This window comes from Chlamydotis macqueenii, chromosome 1 (assembly GCF_036417535.1).
Source record: "Chlamydotis macqueenii isolate bChlMac1 chromosome 1, bChlMac1.mat, whole genome shotgun sequence".
NCBI classification, from domain to species: Eukaryota; Metazoa; Chordata; class Aves; order Otidiformes; family Otididae; genus Chlamydotis; species Chlamydotis macqueenii.
Window position 1 is genome coordinate 87,799,798 of NC_141556.1, and position 17,710 is coordinate 87,817,507.

The 17,710-nt window shown below is 40.1% G+C and overlaps 1 protein-coding gene across 1 annotated transcript in view; it reads left to right on the top strand.

The window, feature by feature from the left end:
* The window catches only part of SPAG17 (sperm associated antigen 17), a 111,028-nt gene extending 94,592 nt beyond the window's left edge, over nt 1-16,436 (top strand). The window contains exons 37-48 of the mRNA XM_086768109.1: nt 1,398-1,443; nt 3,023-3,125; nt 3,552-3,605; nt 5,650-5,752; nt 6,285-6,381; nt 7,652-7,750; nt 7,925-8,076; nt 8,592-8,758; nt 11,978-12,038; nt 13,271-13,415; nt 14,632-14,769; nt 16,297-16,436. Coding sequence (XP_086624235.1) covers nt 1,398-1,443; nt 3,023-3,125; nt 3,552-3,605; nt 5,650-5,752; nt 6,285-6,381; nt 7,652-7,750; nt 7,925-8,076; nt 8,592-8,758; nt 11,978-12,038; nt 13,271-13,415; nt 14,632-14,768 — 1,164 coding nt within the window. The 3' untranslated portion in view covers nt 14,769; nt 16,297-16,436. The remainder of the gene's footprint in view (nt 1-1,397; nt 1,444-3,022; nt 3,126-3,551; nt 3,606-5,649; nt 5,753-6,284; nt 6,382-7,651; nt 7,751-7,924; nt 8,077-8,591; nt 8,759-11,977; nt 12,039-13,270; nt 13,416-14,631; nt 14,770-16,296) is intronic.
* The last annotated feature ends 1,274 nt before the right edge of the window (nt 16,437-17,710 follow it).

Consider the following 17,710-nt stretch of genomic DNA (forward strand, 5'->3'; position numbering starts at 1 on the left):
GCTCTAATACAGTTATTTAAATAATTTGTTCCCTACAACTACCTTTAATTTGGTACCTTGCATAAAGTAAATTCACATGCTAGATTTTTTCCAACATACTGAATTTTAAAAATCTGGTGTTTGAAAAATGAGGTCTAGACATGTTAATTTAAATATTCACTACCAGATGATCTATCTGCCTTTTGAAAATGAGTGTATTCTAGCAAACATACATCATCTTAGCCTCAGAGTCTACCTTTTAAACCTTGTTTGAACCTGCAAAAACATTAGGCATGAGATCTTTCCAGTTTTAAGTGCTGTTAATTTGCTTTTCCCAGCTTTATGGTTAGATCTAAAACTTTATTTTTATTTTTCTTTACAAGCTTAAGAAAACCCCATGTAATTCTAGAATTTCTCTCTGAGCCTTTCAGCCAAGTTAGCATTTTCATTTGCTGAAACTGATGCCTATTTTTTTTGTATTACAAGCTTCTGTATATATTTTTGCTCAGTACTTTCAACTGACATAGAAGTTTTTAAAAGACAGTAGAGAAAAAAGTATCTAGCAAAGAAACAGGGAGGAACTCACAACCTTTCTGGGAGTAGGAACACAGAGAAGTGATCTATCAGTAACTCCATCTGGCTGTATCCTCTAGGCAGATATCTATTTGCTTTGATGAGAGCCAGGTGCTGAATCTCAAATGCTACTCTGTTCCAATGAACATGTCTAGTGACTACAGTTCGTTGTCACAGCTACCATGAGCATGTTTCCGGGCACAGATTTAATATTGGACAACCTTTTTCTGAGCAGCAGAGTCTCACTGTGGACCTGCTGTGACCCGGGAATCAGTGTCACAAGTCTCCACCATTCCCCAGTTCTTTTATAACCTAGACTGCCTGGTCACAGGAACTCTGGTTTCCAGTTAACTGCTTCAGGGACAGCAGAATAATAAAGGAAACAGCTTAGTTTAGAGTCTCTTATCCCTCAAACACTTCACTGTAAACCAACCATAAGAGAGCTCCTCGGTAACGAAGCCTACAAATTCCTGAACACATTTTCTATTTGACTTCTTATTGTGGCCATAAGTTTTAGATCTGGTTCAAATCCTTTACAGAAGGATTTGAGTTTGATTATGAACTGGCTTAGTTGATTTAATAAACAGCAACCACATAAAATACAAAGTCATCTGTAAAGTAGGTCATCAAGAAGGAAACAAATACCTGTTTAGACCAGGGAAATTGTACTTCATTTCCTTTTTTCACAGCTCATGTTTTCTAACACGCTGAAATACCTCCAGTCTTGTAGTCATATTCTCAAATAACAAGATAACACTTGTTTAAGATAGAAATGCTTTGAACGGGATGCTGTTGTTGTAACATCTGTTTCTAACATGGTCACAGTTATTCCTCCTTCATTGCAGTCCTTCCCTAGCTGGGAGAAGCCATCTGAAGATGTCAGTGCTAGAGGTAATAAAAACTTAATATCTATCTTTTAAAATTGTAAAATACCATAGTAAATTATAAAATAGTATTATTTTTGAAGAAGGAACATAAAGGTGAATTCATCTGTGTGCTATGTGCATGCTTTGTCTCTTCTATTCTGAGTATAATTTTCACAGGTAATTAGAACTTGTTAGAATCAATGATTGACTCTCTCTGAAAACCATTCCTTGTATTTAGGCATGTGCATTTATCGTTTTGACCCACACATGAAAAGTTTTTTCACGTATAAGAACTATGACACCACTCAGTCAGTTTTATACAAGTATCAACATTTCAGCCAAGTTTTCAAAGCAACTGGATAAGTGGTTGTTTATTACAATTGAAAAATCTGATCTCAGATGATCGTCTGTTTTGGTTACATCAGCCTTGCCTGAGGGTAAAGGTGGAACAGTATACTAGTTTTCCTGTGTGAATTTCTGTTAAAGTTTTCATGAGATACTTGTTAACATTTATTAATGTTATCAATAGGTAGAAATGAAAATTTAAATGTTTGTTTCTTTTAAAAACCTATAAGCCTTTCCCACAGAAAAATACATAATATTAAATCCTGTATTTTTCTGCCCTTTCTACCTTCTCAAGAGTATGTCTGTTTAAAAAAAGCACACTATGCAATGTAAACAGAAACTACTGCAAGAAATGCTTGCTACACAGTTTCCTGATTTAAAAAAAACATAATTAAAATAGAGGCGTACTTTTAGCATACCATTATTACTGAAGAAGAAGCTCTTTAAAGAGGCAAAACTAGAAAAAGTGAGAAAATTAAAATATATTTTATGGTGAAAAAGCTGACAGAAAAAAACTCCCCTAGTTTTGAAGTTTGCAGTTATATAATTCCTGAAACACTAAGAGATGTTGTCATAATCAAATAGGATCATATCTCTCAAGTACTCAAGTCTCGTAAGTTTTGTCTTTGGACTCACAGTTTAGGTATAAGGCATGAAGTAAGCAACATATTTTATAGAAGATGTCAGAAGAGAGTGAAACTCTTTAGTAAAGCCCTGAAGTTGATCACAATCTTAAATGTGGAAAGACTGGCTTTTCTCCATTATACATAATAATCTACTAATTCCTTCCCTGAGGATGTTGATTATGGCTCCTTCACAGCCACAAGCTAAGTGAGCTGAAATTAATAAAGGTCGCCGAAAGCCCACATTGTTTTCTTCAGCTGGAAATAGAGACATGGAATTTTGCTCCCCAGTCAAAAAGTGGCTGAGTATCAGCAACTTTTTCTATTCACAGGTATTTGATTTGTATCTTGAAGCACATAAAGATATTTCAGAAATACTGGGTAGGGGTATAAATGTAATCTGCTTCTGGTTCTTTCTACCTTGAATTGAATTAATTTCTTACCTGTTAATGTTCTGAACTTGATTTTGGAATGAACCTCTCTCCTCCTCTCCTCTTCCTTCACACCAATAAAGAATCTATAGGTTTTCATCACACAACAGAAAGATGCATTAAAAATATATCCTTCTTTATTATTCATTACACTTAGCAATGCGTAGCAGAACATACACATTCAATAATCTTCCTTACCTTACAGCTCACATAACTGAGTTGTATGAACAGGCAGTGGCTTCTCATCACCAGTATCACACAGAGAAGAAAATCACTACCCAAAGAGAGGACCAACAGGAGAGGTTCAGGTAGGACAGACCAGTAAGAACTGATGGAAATGTAAATAACACAAAGGATGGAACCAAACACAGAGGCAAGGCAATGTACTTTACTAACTGTCATTAAGGGTTGGGACCTAGATCTCTAGATACATGTCACAATGTTTTACTAGCTTTTCCTATGTGCCTCTCTTTCTTTATCTCAAAAATACTTTAAAGTTTGTTCAAAAAGGATTTTGAGGGTTTCTTCGATTGAATAATATCATAAAAATGCAGATATGAGCAAACAACATTGTGCAAGCCATACAAGTCCAAGTCAGAAGTGACCTGAGATGTTAACATACTCTTATAAAAAGCATTTTCTTTCCAAGGTTATCTTGTAAATATTTTTGTGCTTATAGAACATTATGCTAGTTTTCTCATTTTCACTACTTTTTTTTCTTTCCTGATATTCAGCCTAGAAGGAGTAACACCAGTGTCCAAGTGGCAGAGCAGACTAGAAGAGCACAGGTAACAGTATTAATAGGACAAAAAGTTACTTATTTTATGAGCCAACTTAAGTCTGCTTTTGAAAAGACTGTGACTGATTTCACCAGGTCTTGGATAATGGTCTTTGGTTTGCTAGCAAATAATGGGGTGTCCTCTGCAACAGAAATGCTGAATGGATATTTTCTCATTTTTTTTCAAAACCTAGTAGTGCTGCTGTTAACTTATGCTATTCAAAACAAGACGAAGCCAGAATTCTTGTGTTCTGTTTTCTGGTTCTGCCACCAGCATGGAAAATAATTTATAATAATATTTTCAAATGCTGATGCTTTAGGTTAAGATTCAAGTATTCCACAAATATCAGCTGATTTTTCAGATAGAACCCTAGACCTGTCTATCACATGGTGGTGCTTCAAAACTTCTCAAGGCAAAACAGTCCCAGCTTAGCCTCTCCTTGTATGAAAGATCGTCCAAGCCCTTAATCATCTTTGTGTCCCTTCTCTGGACTCACTTCTCTAAGTCTGTATGTTTCAGTGTATCAAGGAACCCAGAACCAGACACAGTACTCTGTGTGTGCTTTTACTAGTGCTGAGCAGAGGGGAAGGTTCACCTCCCTGCCTCCTTCGACCTGCTGCCACTTCTCGTGCAGCCCGGGATTCTGCTAGTCTTAGCCGCAAGGGTGCACTGTTGGTTCACGTTCAATTTGGTGTCCACCAAGACTCCCGAGTCTTCTGCGGAGCTGCTTTCCAGCAGTGGACAGGGTGGCTTAAGTCCCCCATGAGGGGGGAGTATTATGAACATGAGGCTTCTTCCAGTTGTCTGAAGAAAGCTGCATCTCCTTGTTCTTCCTGATCAGCTGGTCTGTAGCAGACACCTACAACAACGTCATCCATGTTCATCTGCCCGCTAATCCTAACCTATAAGCTCTCAACTGGGTTGTCACTCATCCCCAGGCAGAGCTCCATGCTTTCCAGCTGCTCTCTTACATACAGGGCAACTTCCCCTCCTTGCATCCTTGGCCTGCCCTTCCTAAAGAGCCTCTATCCGTCTGTCACAGCACTCCAGTCCTGTGAGCTATCCTACTGCTTCTCTGTGATCCTAATGAGGCCATCGCTCTATGAGTGCACGTAGACTTCTAATTCCTCCTGTTTGTTACCTGTGCTGCATGCAGTAGCGTACAGGCGTTTCAGAGAGGTGCTAATTGCCCAGAAAGGGTCTGAAAGCTCTCCTCATAATGCCATCTTGTAGGCATTTCCTTATTTACATGCATATATGCTTGGTGTGATCCCACTTCAGTCCTGTTTAGTTGATTGTGATGTCCCTTCTGTTCACATTACCCCAGGCCCTTTGCTTGCCTACCACGTCCGCTGCTTCTGCACTTGATTGTTGAAGGGTCTCTCCCTCCCCACTTCTCAATATGATTGAGTGATAATTTCATCGCTGATATTAGACCCTGCAAGCCAGTGAAATGATAGTAGTGTAAAACTGGACCAAATCAAGCTGAAAACGTAACTGATCTTTACTCTGGTGAATCTTATCTTTAGAAGTTTGGACAGCTTTTTCTGTGTCTGGAGAGCCGTCAAGTTTTTCTGTGATAAAATAAGGAAATTTTAGATTAATTTTATATTATAAATTTTAGCAATGCATCTGAAATACCAAATCTTAGATTTAAATGTTTGTTGGAATGTTGGAAAGACACTATTGGCAGTCTCAGACATGTCCCACAAGATTTAGAAAACTGGAGCATGTTTTGAGGAGGAGACCTCTTCCTGGAAGCCAACTAACAGTCCATATCCATTTTGATCAGCTCCTCCATAAATCAGTCCCTGAGGAGGACATTTTCTCTGCATGGCAGACCAGCCCATTCTTGATCTATCAGTGAGAAAATTGCCACTTAAAAGAATATCACTCAATGTGATTAACTGGGGGAAAAAAAAAAAAAAAAAGCCACTTGCCTTTATCCTTTCCATCCCTCAATGTTTCAGACATAGTACTGAAAAACTGGATGGACTCAGTTACAATGCTTTTTTCTTTCTTTTCCTTACCAACAATGTTAAACATTTCTTAGGAAAGAACTTGAAGAAGGAAAGAAGACCTTCATGGCAATAAGAAACAAAATAATTCCTCCATATTTTGAATCAGAATTCAGCAAGGAGTTTTTCCAAAAAAAGGTAATGTAGCTGAAAACTCAACGAGTTTGTGTCAGGCCAGGTAGTTTCTGTCATAGTCCCACAAAGACAGTTGTGGCCTTACTTCTCAGCCTTAATTTATCTCAAGAAACCATTACAGAGGACAGTCATGGAAGAATTAATACTGGGAATTACACACCCTTGTCAAAGGAAACATATATTTGAGACGGTTTATGTTTATTGAGTACAAACTCTGGAGAGAGTCTGATTCAGAGCAGAAGCTGACCCTCAGGTCTTTTCACTTCCACCTGAAAAGCCTCTCTCTGCTAACTAGAGAGGGAGTTAGTAAGACTAACTTTCCTGGGTTAAAGGCAGCCTTGGGAACTTTCCTGTTGTAGTCTCACCTGATAAAAGCTTTTAAGTGAATAAAGCATATTCTGAAATGTACTTTGGTATACTTATGTACATCTTTTTTTTATATAGTTACAACTTTGGTTCTGCTTGTTTTCTTTGCCCTTTTTTTTTTTTTCTAAGTGTTTGGGAGACCTAAGCCCTCTTTCTTTCTTTTCTCTAGTTTCCTGATGTGGAAGCACTGTCTATGGAACTTCCTCCAGTTAAAAAAAAAGAAAGTGGGAATTTCCCTCTAGAGATTATAAAAAAACCCAGGAGAGGTAATTTGAGCTCTACTGTCTGGTAACATTTTAGTATCTTCTTCATTGTTTTATCCAGTTGATTCATTTCTTATTACAGTTAGATTTAAGTTTACATTATCTAACCCCATGTATTCCCAGTCATTTTGACACATGAATTACTTGGACCACCATGGCTATATCTATTCTGATACCTGAAACTTTGACCCAGCAACATTCCCTGACATTGAGATCCACCAGTATGGAATAGGCTGTGTAAATTCAGTCTCCTAAAACAAGATGGCCTTTTCCCTGGCCAAAACTTGTGTACCTTAGAGTGTCTTTGGGGAGACTGCTAGGTGGCACAGTCAATATCAAGCCAGTGTTCGAACAGTTTAACAGTAGAGATTATCATCTTCCAGTATCTGGGAATATTCCTGTTTAATCCACTAATATAAATGTGGTCTGTGAGACTTCTGTATTTAGTGCATTAAAGGAGCCTTTGCAGACATCACTGAATGTGGAAGCACTGTAGGCTTTGGATGCAAAGCTGAAGAGTTGTGCTATGAGTGAGGGATGGATGGATGCAAAATGCTGAATAAAATCTTAAATAAAATAAACAATAGTTAGGGATGAGTGAGCAAGTTCTGAGGAGGGCAAGTTTAGAAAAAGATTAGTATGACTGTAGGAAAAAAATTGGGAGACAGAATTCTGAAATTCAATGGTAAGAGCAGCAGCTTGGAGACTGGGGCAAAACCAAGAAGGAACAGGAAACCTGCAGGCTAAGGATAGTTTGGAGGATATAGGAGTATATAGGAGGAAAGCAGTGACTGGATGATGGGAAGCAGTCAAAGAGTGAACAATCATCTTAAGTTTGGGCTTTACAGCACTGAGAGGCATACAAAGCAGCCCTGACAAGTTACTGAAATCACATAGTGAGATTAAGTCACACACAGCAAAGAACCATATCAGGAAATCTTTATCAATCAGATCCCCACTACTTCCCATATTTCCTCATTTTGCAGTCTCCAGAAGACCTGTGTTGGATTGTCCATTAGACCTTTATGGCTTATTGCTCTGTTAGCTAGAGAACAAGAAATGACTAATCACAAGATAAGCATTTTTGATCCCCGTTGCCCAGTGGAGCAAAATGTCCCATGCAGAATTTATCTAGCCTCTCATGGTTATGTAGACGGCTTTCCAAGGTAGTCTAAATTAAAACGCCAAAGACTTTGTGATATTTTTTAATGTGTTTATGAAAATTATGATAATGAAAAACACTCATCACAGCATTCCATTATTTTCCCTTTAGCATCTGAATGTCTCAGTACCATGAGCGATTCCTCACCTTCACCTGGCCTTCTGCTGCGGGCACATTCAAAACAAAATGAAGGTTCCAGCAGCACAACAGGTAAAGCTGCCTTCCAGAATGTAGTTTGGAGCAGGTTAATATCTAGCTTCTTAGAACTTTTGACAAAATATTTACAATAGAAATTTAAATCCACCCATCTCTGTTTCTGAATAAACCTGAATGCAACACTGGCAGGAAGGGAGATTTCCTCTGTTATTTATGTGTAATCTGTAGATCTCAGGGCAGATGCAAGAGCACAAGAGACACCCTTTCAACGTAAAGTTCAGAGTCTGCTGTTGAATGCTGCAGGACAGCCAAGAAAAGAGAAAGTGAGATTACCATCATCCCTTCAAGGGAGAAAACCAAACTCCATACCAAATAAAAAGGTAATATAACATCTTTTCTGTTGATGTTAATATCCTCTCAGTCATCTCTTTTGCGGGAAATACTCATTCTGGAGCACTACCACAAAGTATTTTGAATCTATTTACTGAAACAATAGCAGTTGCACAGTTCCAGTGGTTTTAATTTAGCAGTATTCAGTAAGTTTACTGGCAATGCTAGAAGAACCTTTTGTCTCAACTGCTAGGATAAACTCTTATGCAAAAAAGAAGCATAGTTCTGCACCAAGCACCCACATGAAAAGTCTGATTTCCGGAAGAGCAGAGCTTGCCCCATTCCCCCTGAGACATCTCAATAGCTTAATATATCTGAAAACTCAAACCAGTATGAATTTGTGAACAATATTCAAAGTGGCCCTTTAGTTCTCACTCAAATTAAGGTGTCTTTTAATTCATGAGGATGAGTGGACAGAGATCAAACGTAGGTTAAGTAGGTGTGAACCTACTTTGATGGCCACCAACTTTCTCTGTTGTCTAATATTTCAATTCTGTTTGCAAAGATAGAAGATCCTGTCGCAGGAAAGGTCAAAACATCTTCTCTTGCAACAAGACAGCATCTTAGTGGCTTCCATCTCATTCCATCCAGAGTGATGCTTGGAGTACTAAAGGAAGGCTGCACCTATGCGGCCACCGTGATCCTGAAGAATGTTGGTGTGAACTTCTCAAGGTTAGTTTGGATTCTTAGTACCTTTTTTTTTAACTGTCCAAATATGCATTGATGGTAATCATCAGCCTTCTGAGCTGATTAACATGAGATAACAAATAGTATTTTAATATTTGGAATTATTTGATAATGACTGACTGGATATAGGAGAGGAGATAGATAATATTAGAAATACTTCAGCATTATTTGCTTATTAGTGTTATTAGGAAGACGGAATGCAGTAAGGAACAGCAGGTCCTATATGCATAGACCTCGTCCATCACAGATTATTTACTGGTTCTTATTGAACTTGGCACGTCCAGGGACTAAACTCTTTCATGGTAACCAGTATTACACTTGGCTTTGGGAAATATTGCTGGATGCTGCCAGTCAGACAATCTAAATGGGCACAGCTGTATTCAGGCAGCCACATGTCTTTAGCTGCACTGCAAGACAGCTTGAGTAATGACACTGAGAACAAGCAGAGGATGACAATGAAATAAAGCATTTATTTATGCACGTTTCCCTAACTCAGTGTCACCCCTGTCAGTGTGTGGCACAAGATAGCACCACACTGTGTTCCAATGTGGTGAGTATAAGTAAATCCATTTCTAAGTCTGCAGTCCAGCAGATTGTCTCTTGCACTGCATGAAAAAAATCACAAGAAATTATCAGGTTTACCCAGCTGCAGTTTAAAGAATATATAAATACAGTAAGCAAATGCTTGTGACTGTTCTTTCTTCTGTGCTAGAATTCCCTTTCTGAGTGACTGCTCATATGTTCATTCAGTTACTCGTGCACCAGCACAGTTCCAGTGGTTTTACTTTAACAGTATTCAGGCAGGTGTGCTTATGACCTGTGTCCTCCCAGGTGCCATACATGTGACAGAAAAGAGAGCAAAGCATATTCCTCCCACTCAGTTTGCTCAATTGCACTTGCCTTAGCTGTGCTATATGTACCTTGCTTTTAGCTAAAAGGAGAGCCTGCAACAATGGTCTCTTAGTCCTTAGAGCTTCTAGCTTTCCACCTAAGGTAAGGTTTGTCACTTCAAAACATTTTCATTGAATGGTTATAAGCCCACCAGCTGGTTTCAAGAACTGCAATACTTGGTGGGAAACTTTCATTTCAGATGGCTCAAAAGCCCCAAAGCCAAACCCAAGCTTTTTAAATTCCTGTGGTTCTAAGATAGCTATTCCCACTAAAGTTTTCCATTGTCAACTTCTCACTCCTACCTATCCTCAATTACCTCCTGCAGCTGGAGAGGTTCTTAGTTTATTTAGCAGTTAACTAAATGCTGCTATTTAGGCCAATCTCAGCCATTTGTCATTAGCAGACAGTTATACACTGTTCTCTCAGAAACTTAGAGTAAACCAGGCTTGGACCACTCCTGTTATAGGGACCTTTTTTCTGCTAGACCTACAGGTCGCAGGAGACAGAGGCTAACTGAAAGCATGGAAATGAATCTACTGTCATGCTGGTCTAGATCATTCAAAAGCTGGTTTCTCCTCTTAGCGCTGGTGATAAATAGTCTTTGGTTTTTCCTGCAACATTAGCACTGTTTAAGGAAAACAGTAAGGAGGGCATTAAACATTCTTGGGCTTGAGTATGCAAGTCTCATGGCGCTGATGTGCTGCAGCTTCTGCTTGCTCTTTCTTTGGAGCACTCCTCACATAAGCAAGCACATGCCAAACTTCCCTTTTCTGGATGCAGGTGACCTACAGTCTGATGTCCTCTTTAAAAAGAGAGTTGAGAGAGGTGTCACAGTGTGACACCACCTCAGCAGTCACAGCATCCCTTTACTATGGTACCACATGGAATGAAACAAACGTAAACATTTATGTGTGCCTGTTGTTGTTCCTCCTCCTCGGATAGCTAATTATCATCAAAAGAGGAGCTCACAGGAGACTTACCCTGCTGGCATCATCATGATCTTTTGTGAGTATTCAGGCAACTACACACTTTTTAGAAAACTGTTCAAGACCAGCTGAGAAACTAATGTACAGCTCCTTCCATCAGGAAAGATGGCATAAATTTATTTTTTTTTATCAGCCTAGTTAGATATGGCCTCAAAGAGACATTTTTTCCTTTAATGCACATTTAAGGATCATGATGCATGCAGTGATAAATCAGGAGATCATGTACCAACATCCTAGAGCTCGAGATATACACATAACTTTTTTTTTTTTTCTTCATGGTAGTGCACTGTAGGTAGACAATCAAGTAAAATACCACCATGATTCTGATAAATCCAGCTTATCTTTTAAGCCTTTTGCTAGATGCTTTGAGAGGAGAGCTAAGTGACTAGCTGCTGAATGACAGCAGAACATCCTGAGGGCAGAGGTAGGGCCGATGGTGGGCAGTTTGAAGCTATGTCTGCCTCATGCTGAAGCCAAAACTTTTCCATGAGAGGGTCAGTAGTTCACTAGGTACCTGTCCATACCATAGCCTGAAATTTTTAGGACATCCTGACAAAAATCAAGTCCAGTTTCCCGTAACAGCAAGCACGCCAGAGAACGTACAGGAATTCTGACAGTCAGTTTATAATTCTGCCAGGGCTTTCCATAAGACAGAAAGCTGTCTTTAACAGTTTCTGGTGCAAGTGCATGCTAGTAACTGTTCTTCAAGTGAAAATTAAAAATCACAAGACAAAGTAAGTCCAGAGCCATGCAAAATTAGAGGTTGTATCTGGTCTAATGATCTTTAGATATCTTAACAGTGGAAGCTGTGTACACAAAAGGACTGCACAGATGTGAAACAATCAGTGAGAAATTAAGTGAAACTACTGCCTTAGTGGGTACCATGAAATTAAAGAGGATTATTTACACAAAATTTATACCAGTATCATGCCTTCTGCAATATCAAAGGACGTTAAATAAAGATTGTTAAGGACTTAAGTGTGCAACACGCGGGTGTTCGCTGAGAAGATGCAATTTGCACTTCAGCTTCCTTTGTGTACAGAGGCTTAGAATGCTGATGTTTCACAGTCTATCACAAGGACCAGGCAGCGTAACCAGCTCTTCAGAGACTTACTTTGGCACATTAGTCTGCTCCTTTGGGTTTTTTTTTTTTTTTTTTTTGGAAACCTATGCCTTGGCAAGAAGTTGTACATGGTGATGGGAAGGATGAGCAGCTTCTGCTGCTGTTTGCACAAGCAGAAGAAGAGCAGAGGGCCTGCTTCCCAGCAGTGCCTTCTGCCTGCCTGGAACAGTTTCTGGCAAACTGATTCTCTTCTTTTTCTGACAGGTTTCGGGTGAAGCAACCACCTCCGCACACAGGACTGAAAGTGATGTACACACCAGGACCTGTAGGTTACACAGAATATTGTTTGGTTTTTGCTAGACTCAGCTGGCCCTCAGGCCATGTAGGGATCCTCTTGCACCAATTGTCCAAAAATAAAGCTAGCAGGGTACATGATTTCTTTAAAGTTATTTGAAGTAATGCTGCCTTCAACCAAGCACCCTGTGCACTCTAGTCTCAAGAGCCTGCACCAGAATGCAGAGACACAAACATGTTTGTTTAAACTCAGTGCTTGACCTGCCACCTCACTGAAGGCAGCTTTTTTGATGCAAACAGCATATTCTACTATTGCCTCTGAGTTTTCCCATGGTTTACGGTACTTGTTATATCTGCTCTGTCTGGTGCCTAGACTTTATCTCCTGTCCTGATATCTTCAAGAGCTGAAGGTAGTAAACTCTTGCCCCAGCCATTTCTTCTCTTGCTTGCAACCATTCTTCACCTTAAGTCTTGTATCTAGCAGAAAGTACCATAGCACATGAAATTGTGCCATTAAGTAGGAAGCTTCATGCTTTCTGCTTTTGTTCAGTCTCTCTCTTCACCTGCATGTTGTATCTGAATAAATATTGTGCTGGTCATCCAGCTAATATCAGGCAATATCCTTGCCAATGTTTTTACAGGCATGGAATTAAGCAGCAAGGACGCAGTGCCAGAATGCAAGTTAAACCTAGTTCAGAGCCCCAGCCACAACTCAGTACTTAAAATGGCTGGAATAATTTCTATTCTCTTTTCCTCTCCACACATCCATCCCTTTTGTATCTCCCTTTTCTCCCTACATCTGTATTCTTTTTAGACTAGAATAGAATTGGATTTCAGTTGGAAGCGACCTACAACGATCATCTAGTCAAACTGCCTGACAACTTCAGGGCTCACCAAAAGTTGAAGCATGTAATTAAGAGCATTTTCCAAATACCTCTTGAACACTGACAAGCCTGGGGCATTGACCACCTCTTTTTTTATTCTCTCCCAGCTGTCCCAATTACCCTTTTCTCTCTAGAACCTAAAAGGAAATTTAAGGGGAAAAAATGCAAACACGTGGCAGTTTTCTTTTAAACTGCAATATGAAGAGACTTTTCTAGTGACACAGATACTGGGTAACTGGCAAGCACAATCACTTGTGCTGGGCCCTAAGTCTTTAATTTCATCAGACAATGCAGAACAAGAACCAGCTGCAAGCACAGCTGGAGGGGACTATTTATGAAACATGCACCTTACCTGTGAGTACTCCTCTGTCTCTCCTAGGTGGCAGCAGGCTTACAGGTTGAACTGGAGATAGAGATTTTTGCCATGGTAATTGGAGGGGAAGATAAAGGTGGCGTTGAAGAAATTTCCCATGATATTGAAATATTAACAGAAACAGAGACTATTCTCCTGCCTGTGAGAGCAAATATCCTTTGTTGTGTTAGTTCCCACACACACCTTCCAGCATCAAACCTGGGGACCGTGGACCTGTCAGGAGCTTTAAACATTGTTTCCAGTCCAGGTTGCTGAGGTAGCAAGCTTTACTGTCCTTTTCAGAAACACACAAATGGGTGTTTTCAAAAGCACAACAAATGAACACTTTAAGATTCTGACCCTAAAAGCAGTTTACATCAGAGTAACAAGGTTTTGAAAAGTGGGGAAAGGAGGAATGCTCAGGAAGGCTCAGAAAGATGTGGCTTTTAAAAAATAAGTGAAAAGAATAGGAACTCTTTCCCATCACGCCCGATGGAAATCCTTTATAATATTTTTGAGCCTGTGGTAGTATCTGATGATACAGCCTCATGAGCAACAAAATCCTGTATCATCCTGGAGACTGAACAGACAAATGAGACAATCCCTGTGTCAGCAGAGATGCAAGCACAGAAGTGCATGACTGCTGTCAGAAATCAGCCCAGTGTGGGTTCAGGGGGCTTTTCAGTTGTTTAATTGAGGACAGAGGTAGAGTAAAAGAAAATAGCAATGTCAAGAACTATTATTTCTCTTTCCCTTGTGCTCCAGAAACTGTAATTATTTTTTAGATAAAATTACAAGTTCATTTTTTAAGGGCAAGTTCAGAAGAAAGGTGAAGTTCTGATTGACTTTTAATCAAATTTACACTTAAAAGCCTGGGAGGTCTTCTAGAAACCGATAATAGAAACAGCAAGGCAAGGTGTATCCAAACATGCCAGAAACTCTACTCCTAGTAAGGGCCACCCTTACCAAAGGAAGGAGAGCTTCAGGGTCCTCTGAGACTGACCAGAGTATGAGCTAACAGCAACTTCATTGAGGCTTTATATGCTCTGCAAGTGACAGTGAAACGCCTTAAATTTACTTCATAGTGACCTAGAGAGGTCTTTCATGCCCATTACTGTGGAGCTGAGCTAGACAGGACTGGTGGCATAGCAGCAAAACCAGCTCCTGCTCTGTTCCCATTCACCCAATCCTCAGACACACACTCGCAGACCAGCCTCCAAAACATGTGCCCTTCCCCAGTATCTTACCTGGTCTTTAAACTTTGAGCTGAGGGCAGTAGTGCACATTCAAGTTGTTTCACACCTTATTTCCAGAACTGATTCCAGCCTCCACACATTTTAATTACACATATGTAGAGAAATGGTTAGATCCCTAACGTGATATTCCACCTGTGTTAACCAACAACGTTTATGAGTGCCGCCCACAAGGATACCCCCAAGGTGGAGTGGCAGCAACAGTCCGGGCAGTTCCTACAAGCCCCAAGCCACGCTTCCAGATTACACTACCCCGAAAGCTTTCTACCTAATGTAAGTACTGCATGCAGTGATACCAGCTGTAAAAGTAAGTACAGTTGTTTTACCTCCTTTTGGCTTCTGATCTACATCATCAAACAACCTCATGCAACTGACAGCAAAGCTGGCATGCACATATCACATAAACACGACGACCTGAGACAAGAAGAGGGAAACACTAGATTACAGTAACCAAAGGACACACTGCAAGAGATTTACAACTGCTCAGCTCAGCAGAGGCACTCACAGCAGAGCCTCCCCAGTCCTGTCCCAAATCCTTCACTTCACTGTCTCCACATTAAACAGCAAGAGGCTGGATTTATTGCAGTTAAGCCCTAATAAATCAGCCTCTTTTTAACACTCTCCACTTTCTAAAACCAAGTCTTACAGCTGACCCTTTGACACTGACAGCAAGCCTAATAAGGGACACGAGTCTTACAGATAGACAGAGCAACCGTAACATGACAAGTTCAAGGCCACACAACCCTCTGCACACATTATTTCAGGCAGCACATTTCTGTACCCTTAGAGAATCAGACTTTATATGGAGAGTGGATACGTCTTCCCTGCCAACAGAAAAGCCACTTTGGTAATTTCTCCTCAAACCACCAGCCAGTATGTTTAACACTAGGCTGGTGTTTCATCTCACCCATACCAACTCAGGTGCTCTACAGTACAATCAATGGTGACGGTTCATACACAGGAACCCTATGGATGTTTCTTCCCTCCTCAGCTCAAGAGTCCCCATTTACCTCATATGTATAAGACTGACATCTTTTTCTTTCAACTTTAACATCTGTTAAGTCTGCCATGTTATCTAACAAGTCAGTAAAGAAATGCCAGCTGTATCTCTTTTCCTCTCCTCTGGAGAAAAAGAAAAGGAACCACATCAGTCAGTTCTCAAAAGAAACATAGCAGAGAGACATGCACCTCTGACTGCTGCATCTCTTCTATGACTGTCCAGAGTACTTCAAACATAGCATTTTTTTTTTCCTGTTTAAATATCTTCTTACCTTTTCCAGTGTGGAATTTTATCCACTGACTGACAGACAATTATAGTCTAGAAGAACAGAGAATTCAAAGGCCTTCCAGCTTAGGGGCTTACAACCTGGAGCTCATCAGTGAAGGCAATTCAGACAAACTTCTCACTTTCTGTTGAACTAGAAGAGAAGTACTCACACAGTGAGTTCACATTTCAGTGAGACAACCCACTGTCCAAACTGGGTCCGCTATAGCCCTGCCCCAGATATGGCTGCTGGATCATCTCTGTACACTGGGTACACACCAGTCTATTTTTTTCCTGCCAAGCCTTAAGTCCTGGAAATTCTGATCAGTGTCATCTCCCATTAAAAGCTCCAGGTGGAGAGAAATTAACTTCATGGTATTCTCCTCCCACATGGCTAATCCAGCTACTCCTGGGGACTCCTTTCCTAGTTGCCATTGCCATAGTCAAATCTGCCTTCTGTTCTGACGAAGTCTTTTTGTGAATTGATTGATAATTCCTACTGAAGCTGGCTCATTTTCTTTCCTCTTTCACTACAGGTCAGAGCCCTAGAAGAGTAAGATGAAGATCAGCAATACTGAAATACCCAAATTTTAGTCCAACGTTATGGAAACATCCCAATGTAGACTTTTTCATTTATTTCATCAGATCAACGTGAATAAATATTTTGTGTCCTCTATTAATGGGAAAGGTGGTCCAAAAGTTGCACAGCCTTCTGACATGGCTATCTGAAATGCAAACAGTGGAAAGATTACTGTATTTCAACCCCAATGTTTGATACTCTGCACTTCAGAAGAGTGCTGAATGGTTCCCAATAGGTTTATCTTGTTTTTAAAAGGGATTAGGTTTCTATAGCCTGTGCTGAGGCACCTGAAATCCTTAAGTACTGAGCATGCAGCAGGTTTCACTGAAGTCAACTATGATTCGTCAAGAAAAATCTGCTGATCTGCTCTGGTCTCCTAAGTTTCTTTTTGCTTTCACAATCATAGGTTTAACTTTCTGTGTATTCACTTACTTTTAAATAGCTGCAGACACCAGGTGGGGATTGTGAGTACACTTGACAGAGAGGGACTCTGCTTAAATCCTATTCTTCACTATCAGACACAATCATCTTCCAATGCTCATCTGCACATCTCTCTTCATAGTGGAAGACTGAGCCACTTAAAGGTGGCCTTTTTTTCCCCTCTTTGTTCCTACTTATGCAGTAGTGACTAAAAGAAGCATCTCAGTCTATTTGTCAGACACCATATTTGAATATTCAGGTGCAGTTCTGCTTTCTTTTTATGAATTAATTTCCAATGAGGTGCTTTCCTGTGCTTTATCCTTTTTCCAGCATGTGACATCCTGAGAGATGGGGAATTTTCCTTGATACATGCAGATGATTTATCCTCTCAACACTTTACAGTGACGGAAAATCCCATGACTGGGGATTAAATAATAGCTTTCACTAGTGTGAAATATGAATGGCTGGTTTAGAGTCTCCCATCCACACTGTTAAGTGAGACACATTCTAACAATACACATTTTAAGTCGTGCCTGTATTTGCAAGTGCTTTCCTGATCAGGTTTGTAAATCCAGGGAATTTCACCTAAGAAGGGGCAAGCTGAGGTACCCAAGAATATCAGAATTCTGCAGACCTCTTCCACTTAAAGGACATGCCGAGTTCCCTCACTGGCCCTCTGAGTACTGCATTGGTGTTTTCCCCACCAGTCATGACCATTTATTTGTCCATCAGCTCTTTTGAGTCAGATTTGACCTATTAACTAGGGCTGAAAGGCAGCTCAGGAAGGTGCTGAAACAGATACCCAGCTGTGAACATTGTTTAAGCCCTACCCACAGATGAGAAAACACTCCAAGAAGCAGTGCCATACTTGACCCAGGATTCTCCAATACCAATGATTTTGCTACTGACTGCTGATTTCTGCCCTGTCACAGCCAACAGTCTTACATCAG